At 53.8% G+C, this 15,883-nt stretch overlaps 1 protein-coding gene across 1 annotated transcript in view; it reads right to left on the reverse strand.

Annotated features, from left to right (window-relative positions):
• Window positions 1-15,752, reverse strand: part of LRRFIP1 (LRR binding FLII interacting protein 1) — a 142,751-nt gene extending 126,999 nt beyond the window's left edge. The window contains exon 1 of the mRNA XM_035008323.1: window positions 15,630-15,752. Coding sequence (XP_034864214.1) covers window positions 15,630-15,719 — 90 coding nt within the window. The 5' untranslated portion in view covers window positions 15,720-15,752. The remainder of the gene's footprint in view (window positions 1-15,629) is intronic.
• Window positions 15,753-15,883: the final 131 nt, after the last annotated feature.

The raw sequence follows: 15,883 nt of genomic DNA on the forward strand, positions 1-15,883 counted from the left end.
AACATCCACCTGCATGCTCTCGATGTCTCTCATGCGCAGGCCAGAACCATTCCCCTCCAGATGTTTCCAGTGACTCCTGGTGTGCACAGGGCTTTTTAGAACCACGTCGCTTACGTGAGGTTAACGTCAGGCAAAGATAGCTATTTATTGCACCTGGCAGGCTATATTAATACACCTCACTTCCTCCAGTCCCAACCCTGCGCCCCAACAGGGAAGCCACACAATAGAATGTTCTGCAAACACGGTCCAAGTTTCTTCAGCCCCTGGTAGCGTGCCATCAACCTCAGGAGAGTTTTCCTGGACACAGTGCATGCCTTTTTTAGGGAACGCAAGCTCACTGTGCTGGCAACGTGCGGCGCAACCCGATCATCCACAGGCCGTCCAACGAAATCAAAGCCCCATCCCCAGGATCGTTCAGAGATTTTTTCCAAGTGCACACATAGCACAAAAAGTCACTGGAGAAGCACAAGAAAGAAAAGGTCACAAAACAAGGAGCTGGAAAGAGGGAGCAATTATCAGATAATCCGGAGGGGGGTCAGAAAGCCGTCTGCTCGACCGCTCCTTCTAGGTCCTGTTACGTGAGAGGGAGACAGGGGTGCTCACTATGCTAGCCCCAAAATGCACACTTCAGAGACTCGACGCCTGGCCGAGCCAGATCTGCCCGCCATGGCTTTCTGCTAAATCTCATTTGCACATAGGTGACCACTGATGATCGCTGAAATCTTGCTCTAGTCTCAGAAGAAACTGAACTGTCCAATGTGACTGAAGTCAGGCTAATGCTGTCTGTCTGTCCGTCCGTCCGTCGTCCATCCATCTCTCTGCTTGCTCACTCACCCTTCGGGGTGGGGGGCGGCTACTCCGGGCTCTTGTCTGGGGAGGGGGGAGGCCTCTCAGGAGGGGAGCTCCTCCATGGCAGCCTCGCCAGCCGGAAGGGCATGACAACACTCATATTTGTGACTGGAATGAGTCATCCAGTCCCCAGGCACGTGAGCAGGAAAAAGCCACACTGTTCAAACAGGAACACTAGCGTCACGGCCGTTCCCGAGCTCTGGAAGCAGACCCAGCAGTAGCATCAGCTCGCGTACGGCGCCCCTCTTAATCTTCAGCGTGCATCAGAACCCCCGGGGGGCTCTTCCGAGCACAGATGGCCCGGCTCACCCCCAGGGCTCTGGTGCAGTGGGATGGATGCCGAGAAGCAGCATTTCTAACGCCTTCCGAGTGCTGTGGGCACTGTGTCCGGAGGCCCCATTTTGAGGACCATTGATCTGAGGTACAATCAACCGCCTTCAATTCCAGCCCAACGTGCTTTGTTTTCTCAAAGTTGGTCAAGTAACTCAACAGCCACCTTACTTCAGAGAGGCTACTGGAAACGTCCCTATCTGAGTGACTAGAACCATCTAGGTGATACGCTGCCCTGATTCCACCCCATGAGGGACCAGTGGTTAGCAAGAGAAGGCACAGAGCCAAATAGACGCCATTTACTGCAACGTCCAAATAAAGGTTGAAGAGTCCAGGGTCTTCCTTTGCTCTTGAGGAAAGGCTTGATTCAGCGATGCCCTTTTGTAAGGGACAGGATTCTGAAAGTACAAAGAACAGAAGCTGCTCTCCCATGGATGGGGTCTTGTCACACTTATGCCTTCCAGCACAATGCAGGCTGCACACTGGGTCAGACCACAGGGAAACTGAGGCATGAAGAGATTTCAGTGAAGGCTGGAGAAGGCCTGGGCCCTTGCTGCCCCCCCAGCCCTCCCTGAAGAGCCTGGAATGTGGGGGGTCTGTGGTCGTCATGGTGATGGTGACCCCAGTCTGTTTCCTCCTTGCCTCCACAAGGACCTGAAAGAATCAGGGGTCTGGAGGCCCAGAGAAGGACCGCCTGCGGATAGCGGCTCCTGCCCTCCCCCCCAACAACTCTACCTCCCACCTTCCCTGACTCCCACACTAGGCTTGCACCTGCTTCCTCCCCTACTTTTAGAAGAAAGCAACACACCACCAAAAAAGAAATAGAGAGTGCTCTGCGTAAAGAAAAATGCACAGCTCCCGAGGTTAATCTGCTCCAAGTTCAGAAGCAGCTACAAACCAGCACAAAACATCTAAGTGTTAAGAATCTTTTCTACACTTTTCTGACAGTAATACCACTGCCACCTTACATTTGCAAAGCCCTTGAGGCTCTGCGTGCATGATCTCAACTATTTTCTCACTTGTGCCTCATGCAAATGCTGTGAGACAGGCGGCAGGTGGTATCTCTCCTTATGGTTAAGGAGGCCAACTGAGCGGGGTTGTCTCTGGGCACCCGACCCCCACCCACTTCCCTAGTCAGGCAGCTCAGAGCCTGGAGCCTGGAGCCTGGAGCCTGGAGTAGAGCCCAGAGCCTAAAACCTAGAACCGAAGCCTGGAGTAGGGCCTGGAGCTGGAGCCTGAAGCCTGCAGTAGAGCCCAGAGCCTAGAACCTAGAACCGAAGCCTGGAGCCTGGAGCAGGGCCTGGAGCTGAGGGCGGGAGCCAAGCCTCTGTCTGTCAGTCTGGATCTCTGTAAATGTGGGTGGGTGACAGGCAGGGGGCCACTGAACACACATGGTTGGTGGCCAGAATGACCCCCTGCCTTGTTTCAGAGGGGGTTGTGTGAGGAGACATGGGCGCCTTGGTGAGTGGCAGGAGTCCCCGTCCCAAGCATCGTGTGTGTATCCCCTCATCTGGTCCTCACAACCACAAATCATCACCGCCACTTTACAGGTGGGAACACCGAGGGGCCACGTGGCTTGTCCAAGGTGGCAAAAGCAGTAAATGGTGACCCCAGGCCTCAGACCCAGGTCTTCTGACTGACAGTCCAACCCTGACCCTCTAGGCTGTATTTTCTTAAGGGTGTGCAAAATATCTCTCATCATGGGAATCAGGAGGAAAATTTATTTCCCTGGTTTTTTTTTTAGGCTTCCCCACACTGCCATCCATTACCGAAAGTAGCCATCGTGCCAAGGGAAACCCAAAAGCAACTAACACAGCCCCGGCCCCGGCCGCATAGGTCGGCGTGACATCCGGGACAACTGTGGTTTGTGGGTGGTACTGGCCTTTTGCTGATGAATTCTGACGAGGTTGTCGGTATGAAGACGGAACGATTCTATCTCCTGATCTCTTGTGACAGTGGATGAGGTTTCAGGAGTTAGAAAGGGTCGTCAGTGGAAGCCACTCCATGTGATCCATGCGTGAATTCTGACAAAAGTATCTCCAACCACTTGGAAGAAAAATCCCACATTCAAAGGTTTTCGTATCAGTACGAAGACCAGTCACCACCACACTGCCGAGGAATTTCCCTTTCTGCTTCGACCTGCATTCACTCAGCAGGTGGTTTTCAAGTGGCTCCTACATGCTGGGCTCGGGGGTCCCCCGGCCACGGGGCCTGGCGCAGCCCCCGAGAGCGTCCCCCTCTGCCTGGAGACTGGAGCTGCTAAAGGAAAGCGCGGCCCAGGGCGCCTGGGTGGCTCAGTTGGTTGAGCGACTGCCTTCGGCTCAGGTCGTGATCCTGGAGTCCCGGGATCGAGTCCCGCATCGGGCTCCCTGCTCGGCGGGGAGTCTGCTTCTCCCTCTGATCCTCCCCCTCTTATGCTCTCTCTATCTCATTCTCTCTCTCAAATAAATAAATAAAATCCTTAAAAAAAAAAAAAAAAAAGGAAAGCGCAGCCCAGAGGATAGAAGTGTGACAGGAGGCGAAGGAGCGGGGGACCGTACTGTCACCTCAGGCCCTGTGTGGGAGCTGCGCAGGCCTGAGACTTCCCAGGAGAAGGCAGAGCCAGCCGGGTGAGGGTGGAGGCTCCCAGAGGAGGCCCAGACCTCGGCAACCGACGTGCCTCATCTCACGAGGCCCCCAGCCACCCTGTCTTCATCCTACAGCCGAGGAACTGAAGCTTCAAGCCAGCGAAGGCCCACGTCCCAGAGCCCCTGAGCAGCAGAGCTGGCCTGCTTCTATGTCTCCTGAAGAGATAAACCATCCACAGCAAACACAGCACAGGAGTAAGGAAGGAGGCCTGATGGTGTCTGTGAAATCCAGTAACTCAGAATTTTAAAAAGCTGGATATAAAACTGGATAAACAGAATTAGTTATAACTGTATCATCAATGGCATATTATTACGTGCATCAAAAGAGAGACAACAGGCCCAAAATGGAGTCACTTGTGCTAAGCCCCACGTCGGCAAACCAAGACTTAGAACCCCACCTAACTGCAGCTTCAGCCCCTCCCAGGAGTGTAACCTCAGCCGGTCAGGCTGGAGTTACCAGGGAGGTGACCGGCCAGCCAGTTCCCTGCCGTCCCCACACGGAGGAGGTCTTGACTGAAACAATCCACTCTTCGCCAGAGACTTCCTTTCCCTGCCCCTCTGGCCCAGACAAGACTTCATTTCCTTCCGCTCCGAGGGGCTCCCTTTACTTCTAGACGGGATGCTGCCCATTCATGGATCACTGAATGAAGCCGATCAGGTCTTCACATTTACTCCGTTGGATTTTAGTTTTTAACATATGTGATGCTCTTACCTGTTTCACTTTTCTATGTGACATCATTTTAACAAGCCAGTAATCAGACAGTCTAGGGTATGGCCTGCCAAACTGCAAGGCAATGCCCCCACTCTGTCCTCCACTCTATATAATTATGAACCACCATGTTCTATTTAGGAGAAGTTGGAAAAATGTTTAGGAAAGAAAGAATACACTAAAATAGTGACATTGTTCACACACTAACCCCCCCGCCAAAAAAAAAAAAATCCAAGCAAAAAAGATCTATTAAGCCAAAAGGAATCCTAAAGCTGAATTTTCAGTTATGGAGAGGGAGGGTACACAGCATGTTTTCCTTAACAAACTGCACATCACAATGGAAGCCAGGGGTCTAAGCCACGGAGGGGAATATGACCGGCACAGAACATTGTCATGGTTAAGTCACTCCTGTCTCACCCCTGCAGCCTGAGGGGGACACACATGTCCTGGGGCCAAGGGCCTGTCCAGGACAGGCCTGTCCTGTCCCGATGCTCAGCTGTACCTGCGCTCTGGATGCTGAGAAAGCCACGGAGAGGGCGGAGGGAAGGAGAGGGCTGGGACAGTGCCCATTTTCACACTCTGTCACTGGGAGGGAAGGGAGAGGTGGTCTGCATGCCACCTTCTCAGGGACAAGCGTCTGGGCACCAGGCAGGGACCCTGCACAGGACCACCCACAGTCTAGTGGTCTATTTTAAGAAGTTCAGCTGTGAACAGCAAAAGCAACATACTTTTTAGGAAATATGGGGACACTTTTAATCCTATGGAAATGTGCTGTCGTGCCCCCTTTTATCTGATGGGCTCCGGGGGGGGCTCTGGAGTCCTGATGGGCTGCCAGCATCCCCTCCCCCATAAGGTTTCCCTCCTCCCTCAGCAGTGGAACAGCTGTGCCCACGGACAGAGCTGCACAAAGGTCCCATTTGTGGGGCCACGGTGAGTGGTGCAGTGGTGGGAAAAGGGAAGGGGAGCTTCTCCATGGGGCCTTCTCGTCCCCGGCAGCATCTGCCAATGTCTGGAGCATTTCAGTTGTCACTCTCGGGTAGAAGCCAGGGAGGCTGTTAAATCTCCTACAAGGCACAGGACGGCCCCCCAGCAGAGAGGGATCCCTCCGAATGTCCACGGTGTGGAGGCTGGGAGTCCCTGACGCACAGGACGAGTAACAGGAAGGCCGCGTGACCACCGCTCCCCTGCGACCTTCTGAGAGGTCAGAGAAGCCCGGAGATAAACCCTACAGGACAAGGCCTGGGTGGGGGGCCCGCTGCCTCCAGCATGTGGACCACAGGCCCCAAGGCCAGGCTGCCTGATGACGAGGCAGCCAGAAAAGTCTGGTGGCTTACTCTGGATTCTTAAATTCAAGGCCAAGAAGCAAAAGTGCTGTTGAAAACAGAGGGCCTGTCCTGTCCCAATGCTCAGCTGTACCTGTGCTCTGGATGCCAAGAAAGCCACGGGACCCTGAAGGTGCACATGGAGCTGAGGTGGCCACGGTCCATGTGCTCACTCGGCGTCCATCTAGCCAGTCCCAGGGTCGTGGCCGCCCCCTGCACATGGGCACTGTCCCCCCTGGGGCACATCCTGGCCAGTCAGGCAGTGCTGCGGTCTCTCTCTGGAGGTGGACCCAGCCCCCAGGAGGCAGGAGACCCCAGGGTTCAGTTAGCGCCCACATGGACCAGGCAGCCGGCACTGCGTTTCCCAGGCACCGCCCATTACCCGAACCCCCCCGGGGAATACAAAGGAAAGGAGGCTCAGATACACGGATACGATACCCCCTGTGGTCCCCCAACTTCAGAAGGCTGATGGTGCTCCTTCCACGGACCGCACGTGTCCCCAGGCTGGACTGGGTCTCCTCCCTTTGACACTCGGCCCTGCTCTGGATGACGGAACAAACCTCTGTCACGGCATATTTCAGCAAAGAAGAAATCATTGCTCTAAAGCGGGGCTGCCCATCTGGCGGCCACGAGCCATAAGTGGCTATTTAAATTTAAATGAATTAAAATTAAATAAAATTTAAGATGCAAGGGGCGCCTGGGTGGCCCCGTGCTCGGTTGAGCGTCTGGATCCTGATTTCAGCTCAGGTCTCAGTGTTGTGGGATCGAGCCCCGTGTTGGGCTCTGTGCTCAGCGTGGAGTCTGTTTTTCTCTCTCTCTCTCCCTCTGCCCCTCCCCCTGCTCATGCTCGCTCTCTCTCAAGTAAATAAATAAAATCTTAAAAAAAAATTTAAGATGCATTTCTCAGGTGCTCTGCAGCCACACAGGGCTGGCGGCCACCACAACATGCAGCAGGGAGAGGACTGCCGTCACCGCCGAAGGTCCTACTAACCAGCACCATTCTGGAGGTTTTAGACATATCTGGGATCATTTAAAGCAGTATCTTAGGGAATCCGGGGTGGAGACATGTTAGCTGTTCAGTCAGCATGGAAATCCCATCTCTCTGTCAACCTGGAAAACTCCCCATCCTCCCCTATGCCTAAGGGATCTCATACAAGGAGGCGAAAAATAAAAATAAATCAAGGGGAATGGTAAAAAAAAAAAAAAAAAGGGTAAACTTATGAGATGGAGCTTAAAAGCAAAACAAAAACTTTAGATCCCCTGGTTCTTTTAGGTTTAACTATTCTCATGACCACTGTGTGATTTTTCATTTACCCCCTCAAGCCAAGAAGTGGGTAGAAGCACTGCAATATAATACTCCAGCGAACGGCTCTGGCTCTTACATACTTGCTGATCCGAGAGTTTACCCACTGCCAAGACCATATCACATTCTGCCTACCTAAACTCTCCAGGTATTTTATGTTTGTTTTATATCTCAGATCTTAGAGAATTTTCCTAACAAATAAGTGAATTATCCCTGATGCATGAAGCTATGAAAATTTTATTTTTTATAACTCCCTTTGTTTGCTCACCTAATTTGATATTCTATTCCCTCTCAATGAAAGAATATCATAATGACCAGTTCCCTTGTCTGGGCTGTATGGACATTAGAGATTATTTTGTGCTGGTATAAATCTCAGATTAATTTTTGGCAGTCTTTTCAATCCCACCACTCCCTTAAGCGAAAATAGAATTCTATCTGTAGGCACCAAATTAGAGAGGTTTGGCTTGCTAGCATTAAGCAATATTCCCTTCCAACACTGAAGCAGTCCAGGGCATTGACCTGGCAGATGGGGGACCTGGGTTCAGATCCAAGCTGTGTGCCTGTCCCCTGAGGAGGTAGTGAATGTACCAGCACTTGAGCCACCCTAATGCACCCCTGGTGCCGTCCTGCTTGCATCCTGTGGCACCTCCCCTCCTGGCCTTTGACCAAATTGTTCTCATAGTGTTTTAGTGCCTCATTCTCAGAGCTGAATGGACAGCCGAGGATCACCACGCACCTGGGAGAGGTCAAGATGAAAGACAGAGGCTGCCGCAGACAAAGGACAAAAAGAAACAGACCATTGTACAGGGGGCAAAAGAAAAGTTTTGGAGAAAACAACAACAACAAATTAATATCCTCAGAATGACAAGAAAAGGAACCACATTCGTGAATCAGAGAGAATGCCAGAAAAAAGGAACAAAGCACAACAACCAAAAAAAACCCCCACCTTTTAGAAATTAAATACAGAACAGGTAAGTTTAGCAGAAGGTGTGGAAGATAAAGGTGAGTTATCTCCTGTAAAGCATCACCAAGAGAAGAAATTTAGAGAACTGGAATGAAAAGAAAGTTATTCCCAGCAAAAGAAATGCTATAAAAGAGAGCAGAGGAAATGGTGGGGAGGGGAAAATTCAGAAAATTTCCCAGAACTTTAGGATACATGTTTTCGGACCCAATGACCCCAATGAATGCTCAATAAATGGAAAATAACCCATCCAAAAGATCAAGAGAAGGCCCTAAGAGCTACTAGAGAGTAAAAGCAGAGATTATACAAGATACACAATGCATCAAAATTCTCAAAGCAATCCTGAAGGCTGGAATAAAGTGGAAAAAAATGCCTTAAAATTGTGGTAGAAAATAGCTTTAAATTTTACTTTCTTGATCACTGTTAGTTTATTTTATTGAAGACGCAATTCAGTCACATGGCTCAATATCCAAAGAGCATCAGGGCTCCTGGGTGGCTCAGTTGCTTGAGCATCCTACTCTTGATTTCTGCTTAGGTCGTGATCTCAGTTTCGTGAAATAGAGCTCCACGCTCAGCAGGGAGTGTGTTTGAAATTCTCTCTCTCCCCCTGCCCCTCCGTCCCTCGCTCTCTTTCTCTAAAATAAATAAATAAATCTTAAAAAAATATCCAAAGAGCATGAAAAGTGACACTTGATGAATCTGCTTCCACTCACACCCCACACTCTCCCAAGGTTTCTTTGTACAAATGCAGACAAATCAATGCCTTTCTCACAAAAGGGACAGCACACGAGTTTTGTTTTCTGCACCTTGCTTCTTTCAGTCAATAATACATGCTGGAAATCATTTCAAAGAATGCATAGAAATCTTTGTCGTTCTTTGGAAAATTATTTTTAACCTAGAACACTATAGTCAGCCAAACTATCAATCAAGTATGAGGGTAGAATAAAGACATTTTCAGACATGCAAACACTTGGAAAAGGCACTTTTTCTCAGGAAGCTACTGAAGGACATGTTCCAGCAAAATGAGAGAGTAATCCGAGGAAGAAGACGATATAGAATCTGACAAAGAGGGCTCCAACAACGACAGAAAAGTGGGGAACTCTCAGAATGGTGGCAAAGGGAAGGACAGCTGAAGTCCGGAGAGGGTCTAGAGGACAGACGTCCCCAGTGGTCCATATCCAGGAGGGGACGAAGGGGAAATGGTAGGCTGTCTGGTTTGCTGAATCACGCAGGAAATAGTACTGTGAGGGGTCCTGTTGAAAAGTTTTTGAAGAACTGGATGTGACCGATATGTAGACAGAAGAGCAATTGGGAAAAAATATATATATAAGTCATGAACTCCAGGAAAGGCAGAATGCTGTCTGTCCAAGGACAGAAACGTCAGGGCGTGCTTCTGGACTCTGCAGCCACACCCCGTGTGACGTCCCCGTCACCACCTGCCTTGACAAGGCACCCGTCCTCGTGCTGGGGTCTTTCCACGAAAGAGCTCATTTACCCTCATAAACACCCGTGGGAAGTGCACTCAAAACTTTCCCATCTTACCTACGGGACAACTGAGGCACAAAGCGGTGAAGCAACTTGCCCGAGATCACAGAGCACATGGCGGGACCAGGGTCTGAACCCGGGAATCTGACCCTCCTAGCACCATACCCTGTACCGGTCTGTGGTTCTACTACAACATTACTGTGGTGTGCAGATGACAAGAGACAGAAGTGGGGGAGGGCCTGAGCGGGGCCCCATCGTCCCAGCCAGGACCTCCCAGCGGTCCGTGGCTACACTCGGGCGATCAATAGAGTACGCACGTGTATTATTTATAAACACGGAGCTAATTGCCAGATCGTTCAGGGTCTTGTCAGGCCATTAAGAACTTGGCCTTTGTGCAGTGATATGAGAAGCTGCTGGAGAGTTTTAATTAGAGAGGCGACATGAGCTGACATATTTTAAAGGATCACCCAGCTGCTCTGTGGAGAATGGCCTGAGAATGTGGGACAAGGGTAAAAACACGTATTACCTTAGTTAAATAAACATTACATTTTACAAGTCGAGAGAATGGAAAAAAAAAAACCAAAAACGGGGAGAGACGTAGCAAGGACAGACGAGTGTCAGCTTTCCCATGAACCGTCAAGCCCGGTGGCCAGAGGTCAGCTGGGGACAACAGTCCCAGAGATGGGAAGCAAGTCGGCTTGACTGCAGGACAGGGCCGGTAGCTGGGCTCTGGATGGAGCCAAGAGCTGGTCCAGGAAGTGGCAGCAGCCTGGGTGCTGAACGGGCACCTTCTCGGTTACCCTGGGCAAGTCCCGAGCACCTGTGAGCCCGCTTCTCTGTGTCAAACAGAGATACTCTCAGCTCCGCTGGTGGGACTTAATGTAATTATGGGGGGAAGCTTCTGGGGGCGCCTGGCACCCTACAGGCCCCCGAAGCTACCTCGGCTCCCACGTGCCCCCTTTCCAACCCCGTACCCTGACCAGGCTCACGCGCGACAGGCACCACTGGAACACAGGTCCCCTGATTTCTACCCGCCGTGCCCCCTCTGCAGGCCACCCGCATACAAATCACAGCCCCAGCCACGAAACCAGTGAATCATGAGGGTCACCCAGAAGGGGGACAGGGAGACGGACAGAAATAGCCGTGGGGCGAGGCCCGCACGCCATGGCCACCGCAGGACTGTCCACAGCTGAGCTTCTGATTCCACCCCCACCAGAACCATCTTGTTGGGAATCCCCGAGACGGCCCAAGGTCACCGGCGCCACGTGCAGCTGCCCCCCCGCCCAGGCTCCGTGCGAGACACCCGCCGTGAGCGCCTTTGTCGTCACCTTCCCGGCGCTCATGATGGCGCACCAGGCTGTGCGAGTCTGTCCTGGGAAGGTGAGCTCGGGGAGGGCCTGACTGTGTTAGAACTGGGGGCAGGACAGCTCTTGCCACAGTGCTCGGCGTCTGACTCCCCTCACTCCTCCCCACTCCCGGGAAGAAGGGGGCGCGACAGTGTCCCCGCTCGCAAGCCACTGACCACACCCGAGGACACCATCCAGGCCGTGGCCGCCACGTTTCGAGCTGGCGGCCCACCTCAGAAAAGCAACTTCACCTGCAGCTAAGGCCTGAGGGGGACAGCTCAGCCGTAGCAGCAAGGGCCTGCGCGGGTGAATGCTGCTCTCTGTCCTCTCACTGACAGCAGGCGGCGGTGCCGGGACACCAGGAGTGGGCGTCATGCCAGCTGTGGGCTCCCTCCTGGGCTGCGCGACCCCAGAGGCGCCGGATCTGCCGGGAGCCAGAGCGAGGCCAGCTGGGCCCACAGACGCCTCGAGGCTTGAGGAGAAAGGAGACGGGTCCCTCAAGCCAAGCTGGCCTGTGACGGCTATTTGGGAAGGGTGCGGTGAGGGGCAACATGAAAGGGGTTTGGGGATGAGAATGTCCTGTAGGTACAGGACCGCCCAGAATGAAGCACGGGGTCGTCCGAAGTCGGGGTCCCCAGGGGCAGAGCCTGAGGCAGGGATGTGTCTGTGGCTCTATGTCCGGGGAGCACGTCCGCAGAAGAGGGGTGAGGGGACAGTGGGGGCAGGGGCAGGAGGGGGCCTCCGCTGGAGTGCGCCCTCAGCCCCATCCCACAGGAGCTCTGGAGCCCGAACGGCACCAGAGTGGGTTCCAACTGGGAGCGAGCGGAGGGGACATTTTATATCCTCACACCCCTCAGGCAACAGCTGCAGGCTGCCCAGGGGGCGGGGGTGGGGCTGGGGTCACACCCTTCCCCCCCAGCGACTCCTGGGTGGCCACGGGCGCTCACAGCCCAGGGAGTCAGCACCCGCTCACAGCGGGGAGCTGGGTGGGCACCATCGGCGCCCAAGGGACCGCCTCGCAGCGGGTGGGTCTTGGAGAGGCGGCCGTGGGGACCGTCGCGGGGAGGGCACTGTGCTGTGAGCAGGGAAGGGCATCGGACCAGGGCCCGTGTGGCCACAGGGCACGACTCACTCACACCCCCGGGAAAGGGCCCGCAAGTTCGTTCCTAAGACAGCCTGTGTGTGAGCACTATTTGTTAAAATGCTGTTGTCTCTCCATTTGAGAGGAATACTCTGAATTGCCTCAGGCCTCAGAGAGCAGGCTCATCTCCCTCGGTGGCCGAGCGCTGAATGAGCAATCTGGGATGCCACCAAAAATCTTGAGCCGAATGTTAAACACGGCGGGAGAGAAAAATATATCTGCTTTCAAAACACCTTTCCCCAGGGTGTGAGAAACACTGCTCACGCCTTCAGCGGCGATGAGCGTTTCCAAGTGCTTACTGGACCTTCTTCCTGACAACATCTTGCCCGAATTCCACCTCAGAAGCGAGGATCTGTGCTAATGCATCTACAGTGTTTTCAAGTTACAAGTCCATTTACTAAAAACTGGCTTCGGGTTAAACCACAGCGTAACTGCAGAAACAGGACTGTGTCAGCTTCCACCGGTCAGGGCGTGCTTCTCGAGCCCTCCTCAGGGGCAGCTGAGCTCCCCTCCCAGCCCTGCCCACCCTCTCTCCCTCCTGCCCGGTGACCCTGCCCGTGGGCCCCAGGTCACCCCAGCCCAGAAGGCTCTCCTTATTCTCTAGAGGGCGCCTTCCCGGACACCTGACCCATGTCCACCAACCCCCTGCCACCTTCTGAAACAGTCCCCAGTTTTCATTGAGTCCCCCTCACCTCCCCAAGGGCTTCAGAGGCAACAGCCAACTTCCCCCTCTTCCAGGATGGGCCTGACGGGTCACAAGGTAGGACTCCCCGGGCCCTGCACACCCTGGCCCAGGGACTGCTGTGGGCAGCTGAGTCAACAGTCCCGCTCACAGTTAGACTCGGGGGGTAGCCAGGGAGCCACGTGGAGATTTGTCAGGGAAGATACTTCTAGCTCTCAAGAGAGAGACTGGGTGTGGGCTCATGGAGGGCAGTGTGGGAACACGGCAGACTCATGTCAGCCTGAAGGTGAGGCCACCCAGAGAGGACAGCGCAGCAGAACCAGCTGCAAGGTGCTATGGAGGGAAGCAGCCGCTGGTGGGGCTGGTGGCCAAGAATCCATGCTCCAGCCAACATATTTCCCCTTGTGGAGGCCAGTCCAGGTCAGCGTTTCTGTCACTTCAAAATAACTCAAAATGTCACTTCCTCCAGGAAGCCACTTCTGATTGCCATTCCTAGTCCCCTCAATAAACTGGAACTCTCTCATTTCCAAACTTTCAGGGCACAATATCCATGGCCTTTTACTATCAGATCTCTTCCTATCTTCTGCTCTCTTACTGATCTACAGGTCAGACCCCTTTCTGACCCAACTCTTCATGGGTGGATCCTCTTCAGGTCCATCTCTGAATCCCAGTCTCCCTAGCCCAGGTGTTTGGAGAGCACGGCATGCATCTGCTGAACCAATGAACAAATAAGAAGGTACTAAACTTAAGACAATTTTGTTAATTTTTATAAGAACTCAAGAACTCGACGGTGAACAGATACTTGCCATTTCAATCGTGATTCTAATTTTTACAGTTGGGAAATATAATTCAATTTGTGGTAAAACATAAAATGTTGCACCTGCTCCCTCCAACGTTATAGATACCTGCCACTTAGCACTTATAACAAGCCAATCTGTGGTTGGTTTTATCAGGAGGATAGGTGGCTGAGGCTCACATTTACCTGGTTACTCACTGTATGGATGCTGGTCATTTTCTTTAATCCTGACTGCCAAGGGGGATTTATTTCCCGCACTTTAGAGACAAGAGAACAGACACTCAGGGGGATTGAATGACTCACTTCCCCAGGATCGCATAGCTCCTCCATGAGGTGTGTGCATTTTCATAGCCCAGGACTGACTCCCCAGTCAGAATCTGTCACTGCCTACTACCATCTCCCTGGCTGGGGGACAAGACCACGGGCTCCCAATCCTCGGGACCTCAAGGATGTCAACCCAGGGAGCATCCCTAGCCTTTGTTTCCGATCCAAACCAGTAGGTACGAGGTAGACTTTGGGAGCTCTCATTCTTCTTGTTCCTTTGTCCATAAGCACCGACGGAAAGACGAGGCCCAGGGATCATCCGTCGCCTCTGTCCTCCCAGAGAACACCTGTTTGGTCTTAGGGTCAAATTCATACCTAAGTGACTGTCCTCACAGGAGTGGGGATTATATTCAAGCTACTACATTTAGCCAATGTCTTTATTTAGCCCAATGTACTTTAAGTCCCGGTACTTCTTTTGTTAATTAGCGCAACACACTTCGGAGCACCTACTATATGCCTGACTGTGGAGCTCTGGGGAAACAAAAGAGAAAGATACCGGCTGCCTGGGTGTCACCTTCTACAGCGTGAGCAAATTATGCTGAGAAGAGGTGACTCCCACACCAGGTGTAGGGAGAAGAGCTAGAGGAGCCAGATGGAGGCAGGGAGACTTTTGCCTGGGGTGATGGGGGAGGTCTCACAGAGGCCACCAATCTGCAGTGGGTTTTAAGGGATGTATGAGAGTTTGCCTGGAAAGCCCTTTTCTTTTCATACAGAGAAAAACCGAAGTCTTTACCCATTTCAATATTCAACAAATACTGATTGACAGCCCTATGTCCATAAAAGCAAAATCGAGTATTTGCAACTAAAAACACCTACGAACTGGTTATAGAGTGGACCTCAGTAAACAGCTGAATGACGCAACCAGAGCCCACAGCCTAAATGGCCTGGAAGTTTTTCCACCTGAGGACAGCGTGGTATGCAGAAGAACTCCACATCATATCGAACACGGAAGGGAGCTCACAAGGAGGGATGAGCTGCATCTGTATAGTTAACACACAAACGGGACACTGGAAAGGTCCAAAAGGGTATGTGAGAAAAATCAGGCCTCCTTTGTCCCTGGGGCCCGACGGGCTCCCCTTCCCCAGGGAGCTGCCGCGGCCAATCCCGGCGTCAACTTTCCCTTGTCACCGGTTTATTCCACCTGAAGGCTGGATCCTTAGAGGGAAAGGCACTTGTCCAGTGCGCACACAGTGCTCCTTTAATTTGCCACGCTTAAAGTTCACCACCAATCTGTCAAATAAACTGCCCAGAAAACTTGGATGAAAGCCCCTCAGTGCGCCTGGACCCGTTTCTCAGGCTCCCTCCAGAAACAAGATTCACAGTGACCCCAAGCTCATGCCCAAGCTGCACCTGCGTGACAGTCGATGACCCATGGTCACAGACAAGAAACAGGCCATTTCGCCAGGGCCATGTGGCCTCCGGGGGGCGGCCTCCTCCACCCCCACCAAGCGGCACCACAAAGCGGGGCGCTCGCCCCGACCCCGCGGCCCCCGCACCCCGCGCCGCCATCCCAGCTCCGCTCGCGGAGGGGGACACAGTGGCCCCAGGGAGCCGGGGCGTGGGGGAGGGGGTCACGTCCCCAGCCTGTCCCCAGGGGCCGGAGGACCGGTGTCTGGCCCGCCGACATCCCGCCGGGCCCGCGCCCCACCCCCGCCCCACCCCCGCCCGCGCCGCTGGCGGACGGACAGAGCGACCGACCGACGCGCGACCGCTGCGGCGGCGCCCCGCTCGCCCGCCGCCCGCCGGCCGCCCACCTCGCGCGCGATCTGGTTCAGCGCGTCGTCCTCTGCCGTCAGCCGCTCCCGGTTGGGGAGCCGCCTGCGCCCCGAGCCCGGCGTGCCCATGTCCGTCCGCCGCGCCGCCCGCCGCTCGCGCCGCTCGCGCCCCTCTCGGGCCGCCCCGGCCCCGCTCCGCCCCTCCCTCCGCCGCGGCGTCATGGCGTCAGCGGGCGCGGGCCGGGGACGCGGGGACACGCCGGAGGGGGGCACGTAGGGCCGGGGGCGCGGCG

This window comes from Mirounga leonina, unplaced genomic scaffold (genome assembly GCF_011800145.1).
Source record: "Mirounga leonina isolate KUSES-001 unplaced genomic scaffold, KU_Mleo_1.0 Mir_151, whole genome shotgun sequence".
Classification (NCBI taxonomy): domain Eukaryota; kingdom Metazoa; phylum Chordata; class Mammalia; order Carnivora; family Phocidae; genus Mirounga; species Mirounga leonina.